The sequence below is a fragment of the Camelina sativa genome, chromosome 1 (genome assembly GCF_030686135.1).
Source record: "Camelina sativa cultivar CO46 ecotype springtype chromosome 1, ASM3068613v1".
In the NCBI taxonomy this organism is placed as follows: Eukaryota; Viridiplantae; Streptophyta; class Magnoliopsida; order Brassicales; family Brassicaceae; genus Camelina; species Camelina sativa.
Genome location: NC_141880.1, coordinates 23,943,213 through 23,967,203, shown reverse-complemented (window position 1 = coordinate 23,967,203; position 23,991 = coordinate 23,943,213). Strand labels below are relative to the sequence as shown.

At 34.3% G+C, this 23,991-nt stretch overlaps 3 protein-coding genes and 1 non-coding gene across 5 annotated transcripts; all 4 read right to left on the bottom strand.

Annotated features, from left to right (window-relative positions):
- Positions 1–9: 9 nt before the first annotated feature.
- Positions 10–616, bottom strand: LOC104709885 (uncharacterized protein At4g04775-like). The gene is made up of 2 exons (XM_010426430.2): positions 595–616; positions 10–508 (listed from the first exon to the last, which is right to left on the bottom strand). The coding sequence occupies exons 1-2, from the start codon at positions 614–616 to the stop codon at positions 33–35; spliced, it is 498 nt and encodes a 165-aa protein (XP_010424732.2). The 3' UTR covers positions 10–32.
- A 951-nt stretch (positions 617–1,567) lies between these two features.
- Positions 1,568–3,111, bottom strand: LOC104699513 (peptidyl-prolyl cis-trans isomerase Pin1). Its single transcript, XM_010414818.3, has 2 exons — positions 2,612–3,111; positions 1,568–1,965 (listed from the first exon to the last, which is right to left on the bottom strand). Exons 1-2 carry the CDS (start codon positions 2,844–2,846, stop codon positions 1,841–1,843), a joined length of 360 nt encoding a protein of 119 aa, XP_010413120.1. The 5' UTR covers positions 2,847–3,111; the 3' UTR covers positions 1,568–1,840.
- A 6,522-nt stretch (positions 3,112–9,633) lies between these two features.
- Positions 9,634–11,758, bottom strand: LOC104699516 (peptide methionine sulfoxide reductase A5). 2 transcript variants are annotated; one of them, XR_015563669.1, is made up of 4 exons: positions 11,286–11,720; positions 10,516–10,628; positions 10,275–10,393; positions 9,634–10,165 (listed from the first exon to the last, which is right to left on the bottom strand). XR_015563669.1 is itself a non-coding variant. In XM_010414826.3 (4 exons), the coding sequence occupies exons 1-4, from the start codon at positions 11,613–11,615 to the stop codon at positions 9,968–9,970; spliced, it is 786 nt and encodes a 261-aa protein (XP_010413128.2). In that variant the 5' UTR covers positions 11,616–11,758; the 3' UTR covers positions 9,634–9,967. The 2 variants fall into 2 exon arrangements, 1 of the variants encoding a protein (XP_010413128.2); XM_010414826.3 differs by having other exon boundaries at positions 10,275–10,419; positions 11,286–11,758.
- A 5,169-nt stretch (positions 11,759–16,927) lies between these two features.
- LOC147950264 (small nucleolar RNA R71) lies at positions 16,928–17,034 on the bottom strand. Its single transcript, XR_015565352.1, has one exon. It is a non-coding gene; the product is annotated as a small nucleolar RNA R71 (small nucleolar RNA).
- Positions 17,035–23,991: the final 6,957 nt, after the last annotated feature.

Below are 23,991 nucleotides of genomic sequence, written 5' to 3'. Positions count from 1 at the left end.
GGTAGCAAGTCAAGACATGTTTTGCTTATTGCTTAAAAGATTAAAGCATATACAACAAACATGACTACACTACACACAATCAAATTTTTGAAGCTACGTAATGCTTGAATCTCTTTCTCACAACAAACGATCATGGCTTTGAGTTCTCCAATCTCCTTCTCACATATTTGTGCAACAGCTTTTATACCTTCTATTTCACTTCCATTGCTATTCATTGCTAGACTCTTCATCTCAGCTTCCACATCATGTAAGCCTTTCTCTAAGCTTCCCACATCTACTTGTATCTTCTCAACAACACTCTCAACCTCTTCAATCTCTTCCACCATAGATAAGTCAGTCCATTTGAACAAATGACCACAATTCTCCTTTGAGCCATAAGGACAACAATAGAATAACTTCCCTGGATTCTTCAATGTTTCTGAAGTTTTGATTACAGACACTGCACCACATCTACATTTTCTAGGTATCCCTCTTTCTTGTCCACGACGATTGTAGCTCGCTTTCAACCCTTAGCCAAATTTCCAAATCAAAATTCGCATATATATTATCGAAATTGAATAATTAAAATCAACCAAAACAATAATTATTACTTACCAGAACTAGATGATGAATACATACGATAACCTACTTCAGATCGACTCGAAATTGAAAACGCCCAAATTCTAGGGTTCCTCCGCCGCGAGAGAGAGTTTCGGGAGAGAAGAAGAAAGATTTTGGATAGAAATAAAAAACGACGTCGTTTTGGACAAAATTTTTGATTCTTTGCTTTGCCAAAACGACGTCGTTTGGATCGTCGCACACACGTGGAATCCACGTCATTTTGATTAAACGGAAGCTTAACAGAGTTAGTCGATAAACACGTTTTTGTATGTTATGGCACAATAATTATACTTGGGGTATTGATTTCAAAGTTAGGGTACGAAATTCAAATATCTATCAATATAATGTATGTTTACGCCAGATCAATAGTTAAATGTATAAATTCAACACAAGACTATTATGGAAGTATGAAAAAGCCGTTTTTCCTTTTGTCTCTATATCTATTAATTTTTTGTGCTAAGCTCATATATAAGGCCGAGAAATGTGTGCGTGTGTCTTTTGTATTCGTTACGGTTTTGGTCAGTGGATCGATTACGTGTGCATTAATCAAGTCTCGAGCGTACACATGTCTCTTGCAGGCTGGATTCCATGTGTTATATGCGAGAAACACACTTAGAGGCGGTGATGAGAGTGTGTTTGTTTTCTACTGAATACTAATCCTCAATTTAAAAGCTGCTCTTTTGACGTCATTTTTAAAAGAAATAATTCATAAATATTGTAAATTATCGTTATAGTCTCTGGATATAGCAATTATGAAGCTAACCCAATGGATTGAATTGGGTTAAATTATAGTTAGAATCAAGGGCTAAAGTGTAAGCCTTTATAACAGGTTAAAATATGAACTGTCAAATGGCTCAAATCCCATGTACGTTTAGATTAGTTACGCTTAAGAAGATTTAACTATTTCTCGATCATGATGAGAGAACCAAAGACTAGTTTACAAAGGCAAAAACCAACACAAAATAACTGTCGCATAAAGACATCACGAAGATATTTGAAAGATGATGATACAAGTCACTGTCTACGACAGACAGGACTGTGCTTATGAAGCTTTAAGAAGAAATGAGATACAGTGTCTGTTTTTTATCATATGTTTGGGTTGTATCAAATTCGTAGACAGATTCAGAATCAAAACCACAATATTCTTCTCCTATGTTCTTCTGGTCAAGAAGACAAGGAAAAAGAAGCTTGGCAACCTTTGATACATTTTATTATATCATATCATCACAATCAGATCAGATCAAGCTGTTCTCTTTATGATGTGGACTCCACTGTCTGTGTCGACAATGTCGCTTATATCTCCCACCTTGAGTGCATATGTAGCTTCCTCAAATGGTTTCTGCATTTGACCTCGACCAAAGGGACCTGAACACACAAGTACATTACACAATCAACATCAAACAATTCAGCATAAGACCAATTATACATACTCATCAAAAAAACAAACCCTAGTACAGTTTACGAGCCACCAATTATAGATTAATCAAGGAAGAAAGTTTAGATTCTAAACATCGGAGACGATCTAACCGGACATTAGTGAGATTTATGAGCACCAGCTATATATATATCTAAGGAAGGTGCTTCAGAATCTAAACATATGTGATGATCTAACCAGACAATAGTTAGATTTATAAGTACCAACTATAGATATATTAAGGAAGAAACTTAAAAGCTAGAGGTTAGTAAGACTCTGAGCACCAACTCTAAATTCCAAACATAGTGATGATTGAGCAGACTCTAGTAAGATTGATGAGCACTAACATATCATCAAGGAGGAGATTTCAGATTCTAAACATTGGCAATGTATTCTAAGCAGACTAATATATGCTCAAACTCTCTTCTCCTATCACTATCTCAATATGAACTTAGTCTAGCTTCCTTCTACAAGACTATCCAGATCAATTGCATCTCTTAAAATTCTAAATTGCCACAGGATCATCTGACTCTCAAGTGCAATCACTCCTAAACCTAAACTCTGCGTTTATCTACAGATTAGGGATAAGAAACGAACCGAGATCGCCGCCGCGTTTAGCTGAGCTACAGTCAGAAACACGAGTCGCAACTTCCTCGAAATTAGCCTTGCCGGAGACAATATCTTCACGGATCGATTTGAGCTGCTCGACGGCGGCTTCTCTAGTAATAGTTATAATAATCTTACCTTCTGGATCTTTCCACGACGCCTTCCTACGAGATCCTTGATGCTTAATCAGAATATGCGACGCCTTGACTTGATCCCTCGACGACATCTTGCTCTTCTTCCGATGCTTGCTGTGGTGGTGGTGATGATCGTCTTTCTTCTCCTTCTTCGATCGATCTGTGGAGGAGACCGAATCGTTCTTCCGTTTCCGATCTGAATCTATTTTCGTTAAGTTCGTGCGGCTCTCTTTTTCTTTCTCTCTCTCTTTCACTTCACTATTTTTGCTTTACCCTAATAAGTGACGTTTGCTGCGATGGTGGTGGGACGCGTTTTTATATCGCACACAATAATAAATACATATCCTAATTTCATATCGAGTAGAAAAATAATTACAGTAATATATAAATAAGTTTTATTATATCAAAGCAAAAGGTTGTGTTAATTAAGAAAAAAAAAAGGATTTTTAAAAGAAGTAATTTAAATTACCTCGATTAAGTGAATCAATTCAAGATCTAGGTACCAATTATCATTCCTCGAACCCTGATGAGACTCGATTGAGTCACTCCCCGTGTTGAACAACTTTGTTGGGTTAGACATATTGTCTATATAATTAATATTTAACTAGATTTTAAGACATGTGCTCTAGCACGGATAAAAATTTATTTTACATATATTGAAATTTTTATATAAAATATATTTTATGTGATTATTTTTTTTTTAAAATTTTGGATAAAATATTATGCAATAAAATTATATGTTAAACATGACTGCTTGAAAAAAATATATATTTTGTAAATTTTATATGGTTAATGATTCTAGATAAGTATCCGTGATACATCACTGGTTAAATTTTATTTTATACAAAATTTTGTATATTTTATATTTTAAAATAAAAATTTAATATGTTGTATTAGTTTATTGTGTATGTGAAGTTTATTCAACAATGTGTAATCTACATCCTGACTTGAATGTCATTATAAGACATAATTTTGTTTTAAAAAAACAAGTTAGTATATTATGAATAATTTAATAGAATATTGTTATACTTTTTATTTTAATATACTTGGTTTCTTTAAATTCTTTATAATTTACATATTAATAACATTGCTATAACAAATCAATTTAGAGTTGTCTAGTTTCTAACTTTTATATCAAGTTTTAATATTTTCAAAATAAATTATTTAAAGTTTATTATATTATAAAAAATTATAAAATTCAACAAAAAAATATGAAATTAAATTTAAATATTCAAATTTTGATCCATTACTCAGTAAAAAAAAGTTAATTTAATAGATATTATTTTTAAAGAATAATATTACTAAAGCTTGAATATTTTATAGATTGAACAATTTATATTTGTTTTTGAAAATTCAACTTATGGTATATCCGGAAATAAAACTATTTTTTAATTATAATAACTAATATGATAATTTATTTGTTTCACAAAATAGACTCATATATTAAAATGAGAGGTGAATTATAATGCTAATTAGCAAATTAAGTTAGATATAAAAAAAATTATTTGATGAATAATTTAATAAAGGAAACTAATATGGTAAGTTATATGAAATGATTTTTTAGAACATTATTTTTAAGAATTTTAGAAACAATGTGTTCTAGTAATATAATCTTCCGAAAATAAGTGAAAGTTACACTCACTATTTAACTTGTAACCAATTAATCTATCAATTTAATTATAACCTATTTATAATCAACTTATTAAAATTATATAGTCTACAAAATAATGTTGTGTATTTCCGTTTTATTATAAAGAGGATCTTTCGAACATATAAACGAACTATCCGGTTTAACATGATTTATAATCAGATAAGATTTGCTTGATTGTTTGGTTTTATAATCTCAACTCAGTGAGTTTTTGTTTTGGTTACAAAAATTTACGTTTGCTTGATTGTTTGGTGGACGGTGGTAGCTCGGCCTGCGAGTTCGGGTTTTTGGGTCGGGTCGGGTCAGTTATTTCGGGTAGTTGGGTATTCGAGTTTTTGAAACTAACCGAAATAAATTTCGGGTCGGGTCGAGTCGGGTTTCAGTTAATTCGGTTTTTGATTTTTTTTGTCGAGATGAACCGGAACTCTTTGGTTCTAATAAATGGCAGCCGAACAAACAAAAACGATTTGGGCCAGGCCCAGTAAAAGAATTAAGAAAAAAAAAAAAGGTTGTGCTTTTAATAAAAACGGTGTGTTTTAAACTTTTAAGTCATCTTCAACCTACAGCTTTTAAGGCATGCAGATCTGGTCTACAGCTTTTTTGATGTTGTTTACCCTTGATCTGCACTTAAACAACTAAATATTTGATCTACTTATATTCTGCTTAATCTGCTTGAACTACTTGATCTGCTCTGCTTTATATGCTTTCTCCATTCAAGGCTAAAGTAAATACAAAAAGTTTGGTACTAACACATGATAAAATAAAATAAATTGAAAGAATACAGAATTTGGTGAATCAGTCAAAAGGTTATGTTAATTAAGAAAACAGGGGTGAAGTGATCTTAGTACAGTGGTCAATAGTAAGTCCTTAATGCACAAGGCACCATCACATCCAGGATCGAGTCTCGGTTCTTACGAATGTAGGGATTTGATTAATGGACCAACTAATTGTGTCTAGTTGATAAAAAAAAATTCGCTTCCTACAAATGTAGGAATTTGGATTAGCCACACGTACACAGAATTGATGGATCATCGTACCAATACCGTTCCTCGAACCAAGGTGAGACTAACACTCCCGTGTTATACCACTTTGGTGGGTTAGAATTAGTGTTTTATTGTCTATTTAATTAATATTTAATCTTTTGAACATATAACAAAATATCCGGTTTTAATATGGTTTATAATCAGATAAGATTTGATAATTAACCAATACGTTAATGAGAAACTCCATAGTCCATAACGATACAATGAATGTTAAAATGAATCTGCTTACACAAAATATCCGGTTTTAATATGGTTTATAATCAGATAAAATTTGATATCAATACCTTATTGAGAAACTCCAATACTCCATAGTCCATAACGATACAATGAATGTTAAATGAATCTGCTTACAAGAAAACAAAAAAAGCATACTTGATCCTTCGGGTAAAACTTTCTACAATATTTACCATGAAAACTTTAGGGTAAAGAGTCATATACTCAATCTTTTGCATATTATTTTTCTAATGAAAGTAGTTGAATTTGATTTTATTGATTTTTTAGTATTTAAATAGTATGATTATCAAATTTTATTTATATATATATATAGATATCTTGGATATAATTATTAATGATTTTTATTTAACCATTAATTTAGCTTTAAAAATAAAAATTAACTAATTATAAGAATGAATACATTAGAGATATATAAAAATATTTAGATATTGAATTGAATATGTTTTTTAATCATGAAAAATCAAAAAATTTTGTATATAATATTTTTTATTTTTTTATTTTTTTATTTTTAATAGAAAAAAATTAAAATATATTTTTTTGGTCGACGCCGGAGTCAACGTCCGGCTTCACCGGAATCAGTCGACCGGTACACCGGATTATTTGTTTATGGTGTTGACCACATAACGTCATATAGTTTATGCATGTGGCCATGTAATACATATACTTCGTGTAGCTAATAATACAATAGTATACTTGGTATGTGTGACCTTATATTCTCCTATACTTCGTGTAGCTAGAGATCTTTTTCCTTACAATTAAACAAGATTGTAGGTCGGTTTGGGGTTATAAACGATGATTTAGGTTTACAATTAAACTAGATTAGGTATCGGTTTAGGTTTATAATTAAACGAGATTATGTGTCGGTTTGGGATTACAAAACAGAATTAGGGTTTAGATTTTTTAATATTAAACAAGTTTATATATAGGTTTCACTTTACAAATGATAATTAGGGTTTAGTTTTTATAATATTACACAATTTTATATGTTGGTTTGAGTTTACAAAGGATAATTAGGGTTTATTTTTTATAATATTACACAATTTTATATCTTGGTTTGGGTTTACAAAGGATAATTAGGGTTAAAATTTTACAAAACTAAATTATGTGTCGGTTTGGGTTAAATAAAATTTATATTTTTAATGATTTTTGTTTCAGTATATTTATTTATTTGATTTTTACATATTATTTCAATATTATATGACATCTCCTATATAATAAAACAGAAGTACACAACATTGTTTTATAGACTATATAATTTTAATAAGTTAGTTACAAATAGGTTATAGATTAAGTTTTATATTATTTTTATAGTCTGGATTTATTGTTTTCAAAAATCTTAAAGAGAATATTCTAAAAAATCATTTGATATCATCTAACTTACCATATTAATTTCCTTTATTAAATTATTCATCAAATAAAATCATTTGATATCTAACTTAACATATTAATTTGTAAATTATCATTATACTTCACCTCTCATTTATATATATGAGTCTATTTTATGAAATAAATAAATTATCATATTATTTATTATAATTAAAAAATAGTTTTATTTCGGATATACCATAAGTTAAATTTTTAAAAACAAATATCAATGATTCAATCTATAAAATATTCAAGGTTTATTATAATTATTCTCTAAAAATAATATCTATTGAATTAAAAAATTTACTGAGTAAGAGGTCAAAATTTGAATATTTAAATTGAGTTTCATACTTTTTTATTGAATTTTATAATTTTATATAATATAATAAACTTTAAATAATTTATTTTGAAATATTTCTAAAATATTGAAACTTGATATTAAAGTTAGAAACTATAAACACTCTAATTTGGTTTGTTATAGGAGTGTCAATAATATGTCACTATAATATGAAAAAATTTCAAAAAATTAAGTATAATAAAACAAAAAGTATAACAATATATTAAATTATTCATAATATAAAAAATCGCTTTTTAAAAACCAAATTCACAAAATTATGTCTTATAATGACATTCAAGTCATGATGTAGAATTTACATTGTTGAAATAACTTCACATTAAACAAACTAATTCAACATATTAAAATAAAAAATATACAAATTTTGTATAAAATAAAATTTAACCAGTGTTATAGCACTGATACTTATCTAAAATATTTTTGATTGAAATTTTATGTTAAACTAATCTTAAGGCTCTATTTAAAAAATGTATGAATAGTAAAACAAATATAAATTACTCTTAAAATTTTATTGTATGTTAATATTAATTATTAAATTTTTAATATGATATATCGAAAATAAAAATGACAAATTTTATTTTAAAATAAGATGTAAAGATTATTATATATACATTAAAAATAATATTAGTATTATCATTGAAATTTAATTTATTTAATATTCAATATATTTTAAAAACAATTTTATTGTTTGAGTACCATTTACTATTTTGTTCTTCTATACAGATTTTCTTTTTATTTTTCAAAAACTGGTTATTCCATTGCACATTGTTCTTTTTATTCATTTTCTTTTTGTTTTTCTAATAGTTACTAGTACGAAACTATATGTTTTTGGCTTCTAGGGGGAGAGCTCGGCTGCATAACATTTTAGTTTTGTGGCTAGAGTTGATCTTTCAAGCTCTTCTTATGTGGTGTTTCCTATTAGCTGATTAAAAAATTGATGTTACTTAAGCTCAAACTTCTGTTTTTTTTTTGTTTTGTAACCGGATATTTGATGTATTTTTTTCTTGATCCAGCCTATTAAGTAATGAACAAAATTTTTAGTTTTTGTAAAAAAAAAAAAAAAAAATTTGAGAATCAAACTTAGTCTTAATATTTAAAATATCGTGTTTCATGAATGTATGATGTTACATGTAATATTTTTAATTTTATGATATAATATAACTGATTTGCCGTGTTTCATGGGGACAAAAACAGAAAACCTATAAGGGAAAGACCATGTGAGTATGTGACATAAACGTAATACACTACATCAAATGGTAGCAAACTTAGAGTGTATTTGCTTTATATTTTTATATTATCAAAACTAAAAAAATAAATTATTATAGTGACGTACTAATTGAAACCTTATTTATTTTTTCAAAAATAACTAATGTTTACACACCACATGAATTCATATATATTTAAACAAAAGTCTATGTTAGAAATGAATTCAATCAGTTTAAGTGCGGACTAGTCCAATTTTAGTTCGGTCTGGAGCATATACTATGCAACCATTCAAAGCCATAGTATTTTATAGTATAATTTATAATTTATAATATTAATATAAAGTTGCGTGAGACTTTTCCTAGTTCCATAATAATTTAGGAGAAAATAATTTATGTTTACCAAATCAAATTTGTTGATCCGCATATGGAAATCTTAAAAACAATTTTTAAAAAGAAGTAATTTATATTACCTCAATTCGGGTGAGTTAAGCCGCAACGAAGGATCAAGGTTGTACGAATTCCTCGAACCCTCGTTAAACTCACACAAGTGTCATCCTGTGTTGAGCCATTGTGATGGGTAGGAATCCGTGATATCTTGTCTACATAAATAATATTTAATCTTTTGAACATAAAATAAAATATCCGGTCTAATACGGTTACGATGAGATACTGATTGATTAACATATAAGTTGATCATCAAGATTTTCAATATTGTTGATGTCCAAATAGGTAACAATTAAGATATTTAGTTCGGTAAAAGAGGGTCGAAATTCTCTTATTAAATTTGGTGCTGGGGCACAAAAGGGATCGGACTACAAAGGATTAGTCGAGCTAAAAAGCAACGAGCTTTACAGGTAATGAATGAGGTCGTCTACGATTGCCGGGCTTAACTCACCCGAATTGAGGTAATATAAGTTACTTCTTTTTAAAAATTGTTTTTAAGATTCCATATGCTGAATAACAAATTTGAGATAGCGTGAATGAGGTCTAATACGGTTATGATGAGATACTGATTAATTAACACATAAGTTGATCATCAAGATTTCAATACTATAATGATACAATGAAAAACGAAACAAATCCATAAATGAATGGATGCTTACAAGAAAACGAAAAGCATACTCTGAGAGATGAGAGATGAGAGATGAGAGATCAGAAAGAAACAAGAAAAAAAACACTGAACAATCAATCACCACTCAAAGGACAAGGTCAAGGGGTAAGAGTTGGACTAGGACATACACATTGTTGTGATAACTGACAACTATACGACCAATTTCCTGGCCAAAAGAATGAACCAAATCTTACATCTGTGATTATCAATCGTATCCAAGAACACGAAGATCTCTCTGAAGGCTTATATATATTAGATGTCTCTCAACACGGGCCAACCTTTTCTAATGATCTCATTAACTCTAGAGTCTATCTGTTTTTGGATTCTAGGCGGGCAGAGCTCGGCTGCATAACCGTTTAGTTTTGTGGCTAGAGCTGATCTCTCAAGCTCTTCTTCAGCCATGTTTCCTATTAGCTGAATAAGAAATGGATGTTGCTTAAGCTCGAACTTCTGCAAAAAATACAAAATTCAAGTGAACATATGGATTTTCACAATCGTTTATCTTATAACAACTGGATTAACAGCTAACAACAAGATGTAGAGAGACTCAAAGTTGAACCTGGTGATCAGGCTCTGCGCGATAAAACGTTCCTAGCTGTTGAATTTGAGTAGTGACGATACTGCTTCTTGATTTCAGTTGCTCCCTTTCTTTGCTAGTAGAAGCCAGTCTCAACTCTTCTGTAGAATTAGTGAAAATACACGATCTGTTCAAAAAGATTCCAATGTCTTAGATTTAGGGCTAAACAAATTCAAGTTCACCAAACAGCTAGTGTGTGGAGCTTTTTTACTTCCTCTTTTACCTGTATTGATTACCCACATCAGGACCTTGTCCAAACACTTGTCTAGAATCATGACTAGACCAGAATACATCTAAAAGCTGACGATAACCAATGATCCTTGGATCGTATTCAACCTGAAGACAGTTACAGAGCAAGAGCAACACAAATCAGTAACTTAAAAATCAGCTCCTGAGACACAAGGATTATTTTTAAACAGAGCAGATGAACATAGACAATTTAAGTTAACCCTCAATCACACATTACTAAGGCTCAGCAAGAAAAAAAAAAGCTAAATCAGCTATAGGATTATGATAAAGAATATGAAACATGAAAGATATCAAACATGACTTTGTCGATCTAAGATAAATATATTCATCAAATCGAACAAAAGAAGAGGCAACAGATCATTTTAGCTTAACCTCAATCACATTGACAATAAGATTACACTTCACACATAACGAAAACTCAACAAAACAAGCTCAATCAGCTACAGAATCTACCAATCAGGCTATTAAGATATAGAACATTGCGGATCTTGAGCATCTTCCAATCGTCGTCTACACAAATTTGTCTATCCAATTGAATACTATTTAAGTAGAGCAAATCAAATCGAACAACATAGGCACTACATCCAGCTCTCAAACCACAGATTCAGTATAGCTAAAACCAAATCCGAATAATATGATGACTTAAAAAGGCAACAAGATCAATGATAAAGATAAAGCTCAATTCAAAGCCTGCGGCAATGGGAACATTGGATCAATCCTCAAAATCGAGAAAACGAAACCAACCTGTACGGACTCGGCGTGATCACCCAAGTTCCTATACTCAGGATTCGCTTTCGTTCCGCCGGCGTAACCGGAGGTTGTTCGTACGACGCCATTGATACAACCAAAAGCCGCCTCCGATCTCCAGAAGCTCCCGAGAGCGAACACCGCAGATTTCAAAGGACGATCGGGAGAATCAACGACAGTATCCGAGATCTGATTCGGAATCCTGATGCAAACAGCTTTATCGAGCAGAGAGATGCAAAACAAGAAGAAGAAGAAGAAGAAGAAGAAGAAGAAGAGATTCGTATAAGGAATGAAGCAGCAACGGTTCATCTTCGGTGATAAAGCCATTACAGTTTACTTCTAGCTGCTGCTCCGAACCAGGGAACCACGAATCTCCTCCTCCATATGAACAACCTTTAGTCGCTCAAAAGTCACCTCCAATCAATAAATGGCAAGTTAAACTCATTGAAATCTTCGAGTCCCTCTATCTCGTCTAGAAGCTTTGCGGAGTTAAAAAAAAAAGAAAAGAAAAAAAAGAGGTAATTATTATTAAACATGTGATTAATCCATCACTGAGATCATCACACTTGTTCATGTAATATTACACTAACTTACTATTTGTCTTTTGTAATTCACCACTTGTCATTATCAAATATATAAGTGTGTGACTTATGTAGAGTTCACTATAAATAAGGTTTTATAAAAAGAGTAACATAATAGAAATTGTCTTTGATCAAATCTCTCTCGTGGCTTTTCTCTCTCTCTTTATTATTTATTTGTTCTCTTTACAAACATATATAAGTCTTTTATAGTTATAGTTCATAACACGTTGTCAGCATGAACGACTCTCGATCCGTTACAAGTTTGAGAATAAGCGATTTGTGATCCATCATCAATTTGAGGTAAGATTTAAGTTTTGTTCAAGTTGTTTGAATTTAATTAATTAACATGCATATTACTATATGTATTATATATAGAGTAAAACCTCTATAAATTTATAATGTTGGGACCATGAAATTCTATTAATATACCATGAAATTCTATTAATTTATAGAGACTTTAATTTCTCAATAAATTAATAATTATTAATTTATAAAGAGACTTTCCTAATTTGGTAAAAAATGTTTAAAATAAAATTTAATCGTTATAATTAATATTTTTATAAAACCAATTGAAATGAAAATAGCAATTATTATGTTTTGAAGAAAATAATCAAAGATTTTTATACAGTAAAAAAATTAAAAATGAACTCTAATAAAAATTAATGTTTATATATATACATATATTTAGATAATTTTATATAATTATTAATTTATATTATTGATGGGACCATATATTTACAAAGGATTTTCAAAAAAATTATTATCTTATTATATTATCTAATTATGTCCAAAATTACACTAATCCCAACTTTGGACCGAATAAATTTATTAATTTATAGAGATGATTAATTTAACGAGTATTAATTTATAGAAGTTCTACAGTAGAGTAAAAGACTATATATACTTCTTAATCATAATGGTATGCTTTGCCTCCTTGATCATTTAGATCTACATTCTTGATCATTATGGTAGGCTCTGCCTCATTGATCACATGGAAGGCTATGCCTCCTAAAATGATTATTTTAATTTATGAATACATTATATAGCTTATAATTTTTTAATAGTTTATATTTATTGCTAAAACAAGATTTTACAAAAGTGTTTCATAAAATTTTATTTTTAATAAATTGTTTTATTATTTATATAGTAATCATGTCAAACTTGACAAAGCATGAATTCGCCCCCCTTGATGTCTCTGGGAAAAATTATATGACATGGGCATTACAAGCAAAATTCTATCTGAAAGGGAATGGACTTCTCAAAAACCTCGATCCGTCAGAAACGAGGTTAGAAGAGGAAAAAGCAAGAGCCATGATGTTTTTGCGTCATCATCTCCATGATGGTTTAAAAAATGAATACATCACTAGAGAAAATCCCGCAGATCTCTGGATCGCTCTCAAGGATAGGTTTGATCACCAAAAGTATATGATCTTACCAAAAGCCAAACATGAATGGCTAAACCTGAGGTTTCAGGATTACAAAAGTGTAAGTGAGTAAAATTCCGCTTTGTTCGGAATCACTTCAAGGATGGCTCTCTGCGGAGAAGAAGTTTCCGATTATGATATGTTCGAGAAAACATTCCAAACTTTCCATCCTTCAAATGTACTCCTGCAACAACAATATCGAGAAAGAGGGTATACTCGATATTCTTAATTGATGCAAGTTCTGCATGTTGCTGAACAAAATAATGAACTCGTGATGATAAATCATCAAACCCGTCCAACTGGATCAACTCCACTTTCAGAAGTGAATGTTGCTACATCCAGCTATAATAATTGGCAAGGACGAGGACGCGGACGCGGACGAGGTTGAGGCTGTGGTCACGGTCGTTAATATTGAGAACAAAGCTTCCAATTTCTGTATGGAGTCATGCTATATTGCATGCTGCAGCATTGGTCCAAATACGACCAAACACATATAATAAATATTCTCTTTTACAATTAGCATCTGACCAAGAGCCAAACATATCCTATCTCCGTATTTTTGGATGTGCGGTTTATGTTCCTATAGCCCCACCGCAAAGAACAAAAATGGAGCCACAAAAGAGATTGGGTATATATGTCGGTTATGCATCACCGAGTATAATTTGATATCTTGAACCGTAAATTGGTGATATGTTTACGGCACGTTTTGCCGATTGCCATTTTAATGAAGATGAATTTCCAGTATCAGGGGGAGGAAGTAAACAAGTACCAAAAGATATTGCAAGTAAACAAGTACCAAAAGATATTACATGGTATACACCATCCTTGATATATCTTGATCCCCCTGCAAATCATCGTGAACTGGAAGTTCATAAAATTGTACATTTACAAAGTTTGGTAAATCAATTACTAGATGCGTTTATAGATACAAAAAGGGTGACAAAGTCATATATCCCGCTGCAAATGCACCATCAAAAATTGAAATTCCTAGAGAGAAACTTGATGGAAGAAAAGCTAATGAACCAAAAATTGAAACGGGGGAGGCCAATGGGCTCTAAAGATAAAAATCCCCGAAAGAAAAATAAAATTGGAGATGAAAAGGTTCAAGAAGAACCACATAAAGAGAAAAGTCCTCAGGATGATACAGAAAAATATGAGATTTCTATTAACTATGCTCAAGATGGAATGTTATGGGCTAGAGATGAAATCAATGATGATAATGGTATATTCTCTTTTTCTGTATCTATAGAGATCGATCATGAAAAAGATGATCCAAATCCAAGGTCTGATCAGAATGCCAACATAGGCCTGATAGGGAGAAATGGAAAAAGGCTATGCAACTTGAGTTGCTCTCCCTCACCAAAATAAATGTCTTTTGACCTCTTGCCATTGCATCTAAAGATGTAAAACCTGTTGGTTGCAAGTGGGTATTTGTGCGAAAAAGAAATGAGAAAGATGAAATCACACGATATAAAAGCCCAACTTGTTGCACAAGGTTTTTCTCAAAGGCCTGGAGTTGATTATGAAGAAACATATTCTCCGGTCATGGATGCAATTACATTCAGGTACTTAATGAGTCTAATGGTTTCTAAGAATTTAGAAATGTACCTTATAGATGTAGTGACAACATATTTATATGGATCATTGGATAATGATATATACATGAAAATCCCAGAAGGGTTTAAGATTCCTGAGGCATTAGACTCTAAGTCTAATGATATTTGTGCGATCAAATTACAGCGATCACTTTACGAATTAACACAATCTGGGCGCATGTGGTATAATCGCTTAAGCGAATACCTATTGAAGAAAGGATATGTTAATAATGAAATATGTCCATGCGTCTTTATAAAGAAATCTCCATCGGGATTTGTAATCATTTCTGTATATGTTGATGATTTAAATATAATTGGAACTCAAAAGGAGATTGATGATGCAAGAACTCATATGAAGGAATAGTTTGAGAATTCATATGAAGGAATAGTTTGGGAAGACTAAATTCTGTCTCGGGCTTCAATTAGAGAATTTCCAAGATGGAATATTTGTGCATCAATCAAATTATACGAAAAGATTTTAAAATGATTTAATATGGGCAAAGCGACTCCTTTTGAGTACTCCAATGGTTAATAGATCTCTGAATGTCGATAATGATCCATTCATACCTTGTGGAAATAACGAGAAAATACTTTGTCCCGAAGTACCTTATATGAGTGCTATCAGTAGACTCATGTACCTTGCAAATTGCACTAGACTCATGTACCTTGCAAATTGCACTAGACCAGATATTGCATTTGCTACTAATCTACTTGCAAGATATAACTCAATTGGGACTAGGTTCGAGACATTTCCACACCCAAAAGGTGTTTGATGAAATGTCTGACCAACTAGTGCCAGAGACTTACGTTCCTAGCCTAAGAGATTAGTTGTCTAGGATGTTTGTTGACATGAACGAACTTGGTTGTCATGCCTGCTCAACCATGTTTCTCTAGCGAGAGCTGGGTATGGAAATGGTTGAGTCTGAGTAGCTTTTACCAAGAGATTGGATTAGCTAAGTTGAGATGTTTGTTGTCTAGGGATAGATTGCTTGTGGCATGTTAAACACTTTGTAGACTAGGAGACTTCACCAACATCAATTACTCCCATCCTTAGGACCTCTTTCTTCCTGATATTTATTACATTCCTGAGACTGTTTCGTGTCTTGCCTTTTAGTTCATGCTTAGACTCATTTTCTGTTTTCATTCATTTTCGCTTCCTGTCATACATTCTTGTTTCTAGTTCAGTGACTCAATTTCGTTTTGTATTGTCATCATTCTAGGATTGTTAGACAAACACTATTTTATATTGGCTTAACTTGTTATTCCTTAATTGCATCTTGAGTGATAGTAAAGTTTCCCAACTAGATTGACACCTTAAGTACTACAACTGCATAAAGTTAATTGAACCTGCTAGGATAGACACACAAAAATCTTAGTATCAATTTGGCGCCGTTGCCCTTTGGGATTCGTTTTGCTACATTTAAGATTTCAAGTTTTGCAAGATTAAGTTCTGTTACTCTTATCATTCAGAATACTGACTTGTTTTGGTTGTCTGCTTGTTTGTTTTGCATCTCAGGAACCTGTTGATTGCAACCTTGCATGCACACTAGATCAAAAAGACATCAAAATCTCCTTCCTGCTGTTGACGACATCAATCGGTTGCAAAGACCACGACAAGCTCATACTTTCACTGATCATCCCGCACCAGTGACTATGCAACAACCTAACAGACCCAATCCGAGACCGCGACACATTGGTGCTGGGGATGCACCGAACACTCATACTCAGCGTGCTGGAATCGTCCCTCCTGCTGTTCAGAACAACAACTTCGAAATCAAAAGTGGTCTGATCTCCATGATCCAAGGAAACAAGTTTCACGGGTTGCCTATGGAGGATCCACTCGACCACTTAGACGAGTTCGACCGTCTGTGCAGTCTCACTAAGATCAACGGAGTGAGTGAGGATGGATACAAGTTCCATTCTCCCTGGGAGATAAAGCTCATCAAGGGGAGAAAAATGTTCCCAAAGGATCCATCACTACTTGGGACGACTGCAAGAAAGCCTTCTTGGCCAAGTTCTTCTCCATTTCTAGAACAACACGTCTCAGGAATGACATCTCTAGCTTCACTCAGAAGAACTCAGAATCATTCTGTGAAGCCTGGGAGCGTTTCAAGAGCTACCATAGCCAATACCCGCACCATGGATTCATCAACGAGTCACTGCTGAGCACTCTCTACCGTGGTGCACTTCCAAAGCTACGCATGCTGCTTGACACTGCTTCAAATGGCAACTTCCTGAACAAGGATGTAGATGAAGGTTGGGAACTTGTTGAAAATCTCGCCCAGTCTGATGGCAACTATAGCGAGGATTATGACCGCACAGTCAGGGGGGAGTCTGGTTTGGAGGAGAAGTACAAGAAGGATATCAAGACTGTCAACGACAAGCTTGATCGCCTCTTGCTAAGTCAGCAGAAGACCATCCACTTCGTATCTGAGGATGACCGTTTCCAAGTTCAAGATGGGGAGGGTGATCAATCTGCAAAGATCAGCTACATCTAGAATCAAAGTGGATACAACAAAGCTTACAACTCCTATAAGACGAACCCTAATTTGTCTTACTGGAGCACCAACGTTGCAAAATGTTAAAGAGGATTTCATTTATTGTTGAACCTTACTCCTATAAGCTTACTGGAGCAGTTCATTTATTGTTGAACCTGGGCAGAATGTTAAAGAGTATCTGGCTAGAAAAGACATTCTAGAGGGGTCTCTGAAGCCTCTCTATGAACCTCCCAAAGCATAAGGAGTATGCAAAGTCAAGCTCAGAGACTTTAAACAAGCTCACTTGGGAGGAAGTCCCAAAGGTATCATTGTAAATATTTTTTAGGATCTTTGTGTTTTTGATTTTCGTTTTTAGTTTTCTGGTGTTCAAGAATCTGCAGAAGGGAGTATAGGCAACAAACAAAAAAATAAAAAAAGAGTGAAAGTATAAGTCAAAAGAAGGTGATGCGACGCAACCTAGAGAGTTCAACCACCACCGTGCGTTCTCAACCATCGTCGTCTCGAGCAAGGTTCAACCGACGGCATGGAATCAGACTCGACCCATCCTGAGAGGTTCATCACTCCGCACTCGTTCGAGCCACTCACGCCAACACCCGATAGAGCCTCTCTCTTGAGCCACACATAAAGTCTCCATCGAGCCAACTCGTCAGAGAACACTCTCTCCGGTTCCCTCCCCAGCACATCAATCTTCATATGTGTCACGGGAGCGTCAGCCTTCACCCGCTCCTTCACGCCACTCGTCACACGAGTCTAGGGAGAGACAAGGACAAGGTTCGCGTGGTTCCAGAGCCTCCTCAAGTCGTCGATCAGCGCGTCGTTCTGCAGCTCAAGCTGAGCAAGAGGTTGAGCAGCGAGATGAAGCGCAGGGTGATTATCAGGACATGCAGGAGGTTGAGCAGCAAGTTGAGCAACAAGGTGATTATCAGCCTACAGATGTGGTAGTGTTAGTCTCGGACCATGGTGAGTCTAGAGTCAACGACATGCAGTGCGGCGAGCAGCCGAACACTTATCAGAACACACAAGAGGTTGAGCAGCAAGTCGACCAACTAGCTGAGGCCACTCCCGCGGATCCCGAAAAAGGTGAAGGACATAGCCAGTATCACGCACCAACTCGTTGGGCAAGCACGAACTCCTTCTTCTACTACTGAGGTACTCCGACCTTCTCTCTAGACATACCATTTCATTCACGCATTGTTTTTGTTATGAGTCTCAAATCCTTCTGCAAAGTTTTCTTACACAGGAGACTGTGTAATTTAAGTTTGGGGGAGGGTTTGAGATGATGTATCTCATGTTGTGTCTTGTGATTCTTGTTTCAAATTTTTGCATCATATCATGTTTGAATCTGCATCTATATATTTGCATAGAAAAACCATAAAAATTTGAAAAAAAAATTTCGAAAATTTCCACCAAAAAATAGAGTGTTCATGTAGTTTACACTTACATATTAGGATTGAGTCTAGTGTTATTTAGGGTTGTTGCATTTAGCATAGAGGTTGATGATGATTATAACCATGGTAGCATGCTGGATTCAATAAGATAGGATCAAGGCCCTTGTTATTAGTTCTTTGATGCATGTTGATTGAATTTGAAAATGTAAGATTGAAGCATGTTTTGAATTGACGTCATTCCCTATCTATCTGAACCTAATCCTGACTTGCAATTATTTTGTTATGCATTGAAGTTGAACTCATGGATACCATACACATACTTGGATTGTCTTTCACATTTTTACCACCCTTGTTAATCCAAGTAGCTGATTCCCATCTTTGGAACAGTTTCCCGCACCTTTAACCAACCGTTCTTTCAAGCCAATTGTATTCTTGAGTGTCAGGCCTTTTCTGAGTTGAGCTTGTTAGAAAGTGTTAGGTTCTAACCGACAAGAGTAGGATCTTGTGTAGTTCTAGTTCGCGTTTTCCGGACTAGTAGGACTAGGTGAGAACTCGATTTTGGGGATTGGGTATGGATTTGTGCAGAAAAGTACAGGGTAGAAAGTCTTAAGGAGGGGGATGTGTTATCAAAGTTTACAAGTCTAGTAAAGGATTTGGGTTGAGTAAAGTAAAAAGATTTACTGGTTCTGGGCATAGAATGAAAAGATTAGACAAAGAAAAGAAAGTAAAATGTGAAAGATGTCTAGAGTCCTTAGAAGAAAAGAAAAAGAACCTTGCTGATAAGAAGTGAACTCCTCCTATGACTAAGTGTAAAAAGTTTGAGATAATGTTTCTGATGAAGGGTGGAGATAGGACCAACTTCTGGGTTAGAATGTTAGGACTGAGTTTCCTTGGGGACCTTGGGTAGACAGGGCACTGCTCTTGTATGTATCAGGTGGTTTCAACCTTTAGCCTTCTTTTGAGCTCAACTCCTTTTCGTGAGAGAACCTTATTCTGTATTGACAAAACCACTTTAGAAGGAGACCATCTTCGTCTTTGACCCTCCACCCTAGCCAAATGAGTTCAATGACAATGCATAGCTTGATTCATGGTTTTCTGGTAATAAATGTTAAAGGGGGTGATTGATAGGATTGCATGTGTAGATTAAACATATGAAATTCCTTCACCATGCATCATAGAACTAAAAACAAGGACCTTGATTCTAACTAGTCTATTCAGCATGTTTTAGGTTCTGAGACCCCATCTTCACACCTCTTCTTCATACTTTGTTCTTGATTGATTGCTTGAGGGCAAGCAAAGAATAAGTTTGGGGGAGTTGATATTTTTTTCTTTTCGAGAAGGTTTTTTTGACGCTAGCCACCAAAAAAACGTTCTCAGACTTTGTATTCCGACACCTTTGAGTTTATTCAGTATTTTCATTTGATTTCTTTTACAAGTTGTTCTTTACTTTTTAATCTATCTAAGAATGCTTGTTTCAATATTTTCTGAGTTTGTATTGTTGATGATGATTTTCGGATCTGAGTAGTGTAGTAGTTGGCGGATCTTAGGATGAGATAGATTAGGTGGCGGATCTTAGGATGTAGAGTGTTTAAGCTTTGATTTTTATGATTCTCTTCTAGAACAGTGTTAGAAATGCTAGTTTCTATCTGATCAATTGGGACTAGGTTCGAGACATTTCCACACCCAAAAGGTGTTTGATGGAATGTCTGACCAACTAGTGCCAGAGACTTACGTTCCTAGCCTAAGAGATTAGTTGTCTAGGATGTTTGTTGACATGAACGAACTTGTTTGTCATGCCTGCTCAACCATGTTTCTCTAGCGAGAGCTGGGTATGGAAATGGTTGAGTCTGAGTAGCTTTTACCAAGAGATTGGATTAGCTAAGTTGAGATGTTTGTTGTCTAGGGATAGATTGTTTGTGGCATGTTAAACACTTTGTAGACTAGGAGACTTCACCGACATCAATTACTCTCATCCTTAGGACCTCTTTCTTCCTGATATTTATTACATTTCTGAGACTATTTCGTGTCTTGCCTTTTAGTTCATGCTTAGACTCGTTTTCTGTTTTCATTCATTTTCGCTTCCTGTCATAAATTCTCGTTTCTAGTTCAGTGACTCAATTTTGTTTTGTATTGTCATCATTCTAGGACTGTTAGACAAACACTATTTTATATTGGCTTAACTTGTTATTCCGTAATTGCATCTTGAGTGATAGTATAGTTTCCCAACTGGATTGACACCTTAAGTACTACAACTGCATAAGGTTAATTGAACCTGCTAGGATAGACACACAAAAATCTTAGTATCAAGGATCTTTATTAGATCCACATAAATCCTGATCCCAAACTGGATTTGTTTTCACAATTGGAGGAACTGCAATCTCATGGCGCTCACAGAAACAGACTTTGGTCGCCACTTCCTCAAATCATGCATAAATAATTGCTCTTCATGAAGCATCGAGGGAATGTGTATGGCTCAGATCAATGACTAACCACATACAAAAATCGAGTGGAATAGTCACCAGTAAAGAGCCGACAACATTATTTGAAGACAATGCTGCTTGTGTCGCCCAAATCAAAGAAGGTTACATCAAGAGCGACATAATAAAGCATATACCTCCAAGATTTTTCTCATACACTCAAGAACTCGAGCAAAAAAGGAAATTGATATCCAACATATCCGATCAAGTGACAATGCAACAGATCTATTTACAAAGGCGCTTCCGCCTACAACATTCAAAAAGCATATTCACAGTATTGGAATGCGTCACCTACAAAATTTATGAAGAAAGATTATACATATCTATTCGAGGGGGAGATTATGTTACTATACTCTTTTTCCCTTGTCATGGTTTTTATCCCAATGGGTTTTCCGTGACAAGGTTTTTAATGAGGTAGTACGTAACTCGTCAATGGTGATGGATAATCAAGGGGGAGTATTATAAAATATGTGATTAATCCATCAAAAAACACATGTCATGACACTTGTTCATGTAATATTACACTAACTTACTACTTGTCTTTTGTAGTTCACCACTTGTCATTACCAAGCGTATAAGTGTGTGACTCATGTCTTTTAGAGTTCACTATAAATAAGGTTTTGTAAGAAGAGGGACATAATAGAAGTTGTCTTTGATCAAAGAAATTGGTCCCTAATCTCTCTCTCATGGCTTCTCTCTCTCTCTCTCTCTCTCTATCTCTCTCTCTCTTTATTATTTCTTGTTCTCTTTACAAAGTATTACAAACACATATAAGTCTTTTGTAGTTATAGTTCGTAACAGTGATTTATATATTGTCAAAAAAGAGGTAATTTATATTAGGTTCTTATTCAGTTTTGGTTAATGGAGCTACTTATGGTTTTATTAAACCGGGAAAGAAGCCTCCGTCAAGACGATTCAGTGTCGCCATTTTTATTCATCTTGTGTGCAGAAACGCTAGTCCACGTTATAAACAAAGCAGAATCGAAGGGAAGACTGACTGGAATGAAACTCACTCCATCTAGTCTTCCAACATTTGCTTTTTGCCGATGATAGCATGTTCCTTTGTCAAGCTACTCATAAAGAATGTTCTGAATTTCTGAAGTGCCTTCAAACTATATGGGAAAGCTTCAGGGCAAGAAATAAATTTTCAGAAGTCTTTGATCACTTTTGATAAGAGGTTGGTAATGGTAAGTATATAAAAATGTTGGTATTAGGTATATTTACTGGTATCGAGAAAGTGGGTGGTACTAGTAAATTTGAAGCTGCGAGAATGCTTCAGTGGATCGAAAAGATACCTACTCAATTTTATTACAGCTAGATTAAAATCAAGATTGGGTGGGTGGTATGAGAAAACTCTCTCTTTGGGAGGGAAGGAAGATTTATAGAATCCAGTAGCTATAGCTCTACATTTCTATGCTATGTCTTGTTTAGGTTGACGAAACATCAATGTCGCCGAAACATCAATGGCTATAGACCTTCCAAGGTGCAATGTTCTTTTTGGCCGGGAGCTGTTGGAAAAAGGTGTTATGAAGTTTGTAGGAGATGGCTTGAGCACCAATGTTTGGTTAGACAAATGGATTTTTGATGAGGTTCCAAGGTGTCCTTTCAACAGAGAAATGCAGATAGATTTAAACCTGAAGGTATCGACACTGATAACATCAGAAGGGGAGTGGAACACCACACTCCTGCAGAGGCTTTTCCCACCGGATGATGTGATCAAGCTACAATCATTTTCCCCTGAGCTATCTCTTCGTGATTGTTATGTGTGGGCGTTTACAAAGGATGGTAAGTACTCTGTGAAGAGTGTGACTAGGCTCCTTACTAACGAAGCATCAACTGGGGTTAATCTTTCAGAAGGTGCCAAAGCTGTGAATGAGATCAAGACAAGGATATGGGATACACCTACTGAACCAAAGATTCGAATGTTCCTATGGCGAGCTCTTTATGGTGCCTTAGCAGTTGCAGAGTGTATGCGTAGCCATGGTGTTAAAGTGAATCCTATATGCCAAGAATGTCGAACTGACAAGGAGGCAATTGTACACATGCTTTTTGAATGTACTCTAGCGACTGGAGTATGGGATGCTACATTACTTCCCTTGCCGGCTCATGGATTTTCTACTTGTGTTGCAGAAAACGTGAATTATCTATTACAGATAATGACTAGAGGAGATATACGGGAAGACCTCAAGAATGCAATCCCTTGGATACTGTGGGAAATTTGGAAAGCATGGAACAGACTTGTTTTTTCAGGTAGAGCTCAGTATCCCCATGTGTTGCTAGCTGCGACACTGATGACTTCTAAGGAATGGCTACGCCAGCGAGCCATGGTTCTGCAGGAAACTAACTTAGTGGAGCAATGGGGTTTAGCGAGGTGGACACGATGGAGTAAGCCTGCCCCGGGAGTTCTGAAATGCAATATACGCTGTGCTTGGGTTAATGAAATGTATTAATGTGGTGGAGCTTGGATTATGCAGAATGATGCAGGGAATGTTCAGTTTCATGCTAGGGATGCTTTTCTTCCAAGGATGAATAGGATTTCAGAGTTGGGTTGTATCCTACGGTGCCTGTAGAGTCTTTGTACCATTCAGGTTTATTCATGTGAGGTGTGGTCAGATTTTCAAGCGGCTTTAGCTGCTTTGGAGTCTCCGTTGGATTGTCCAAAATACTGATCTCAGGTGTGTTGGATTTTATGAGACAAAGCTCACAAGTGAGAGTAAACAATCACTTGGGGATTGAATCC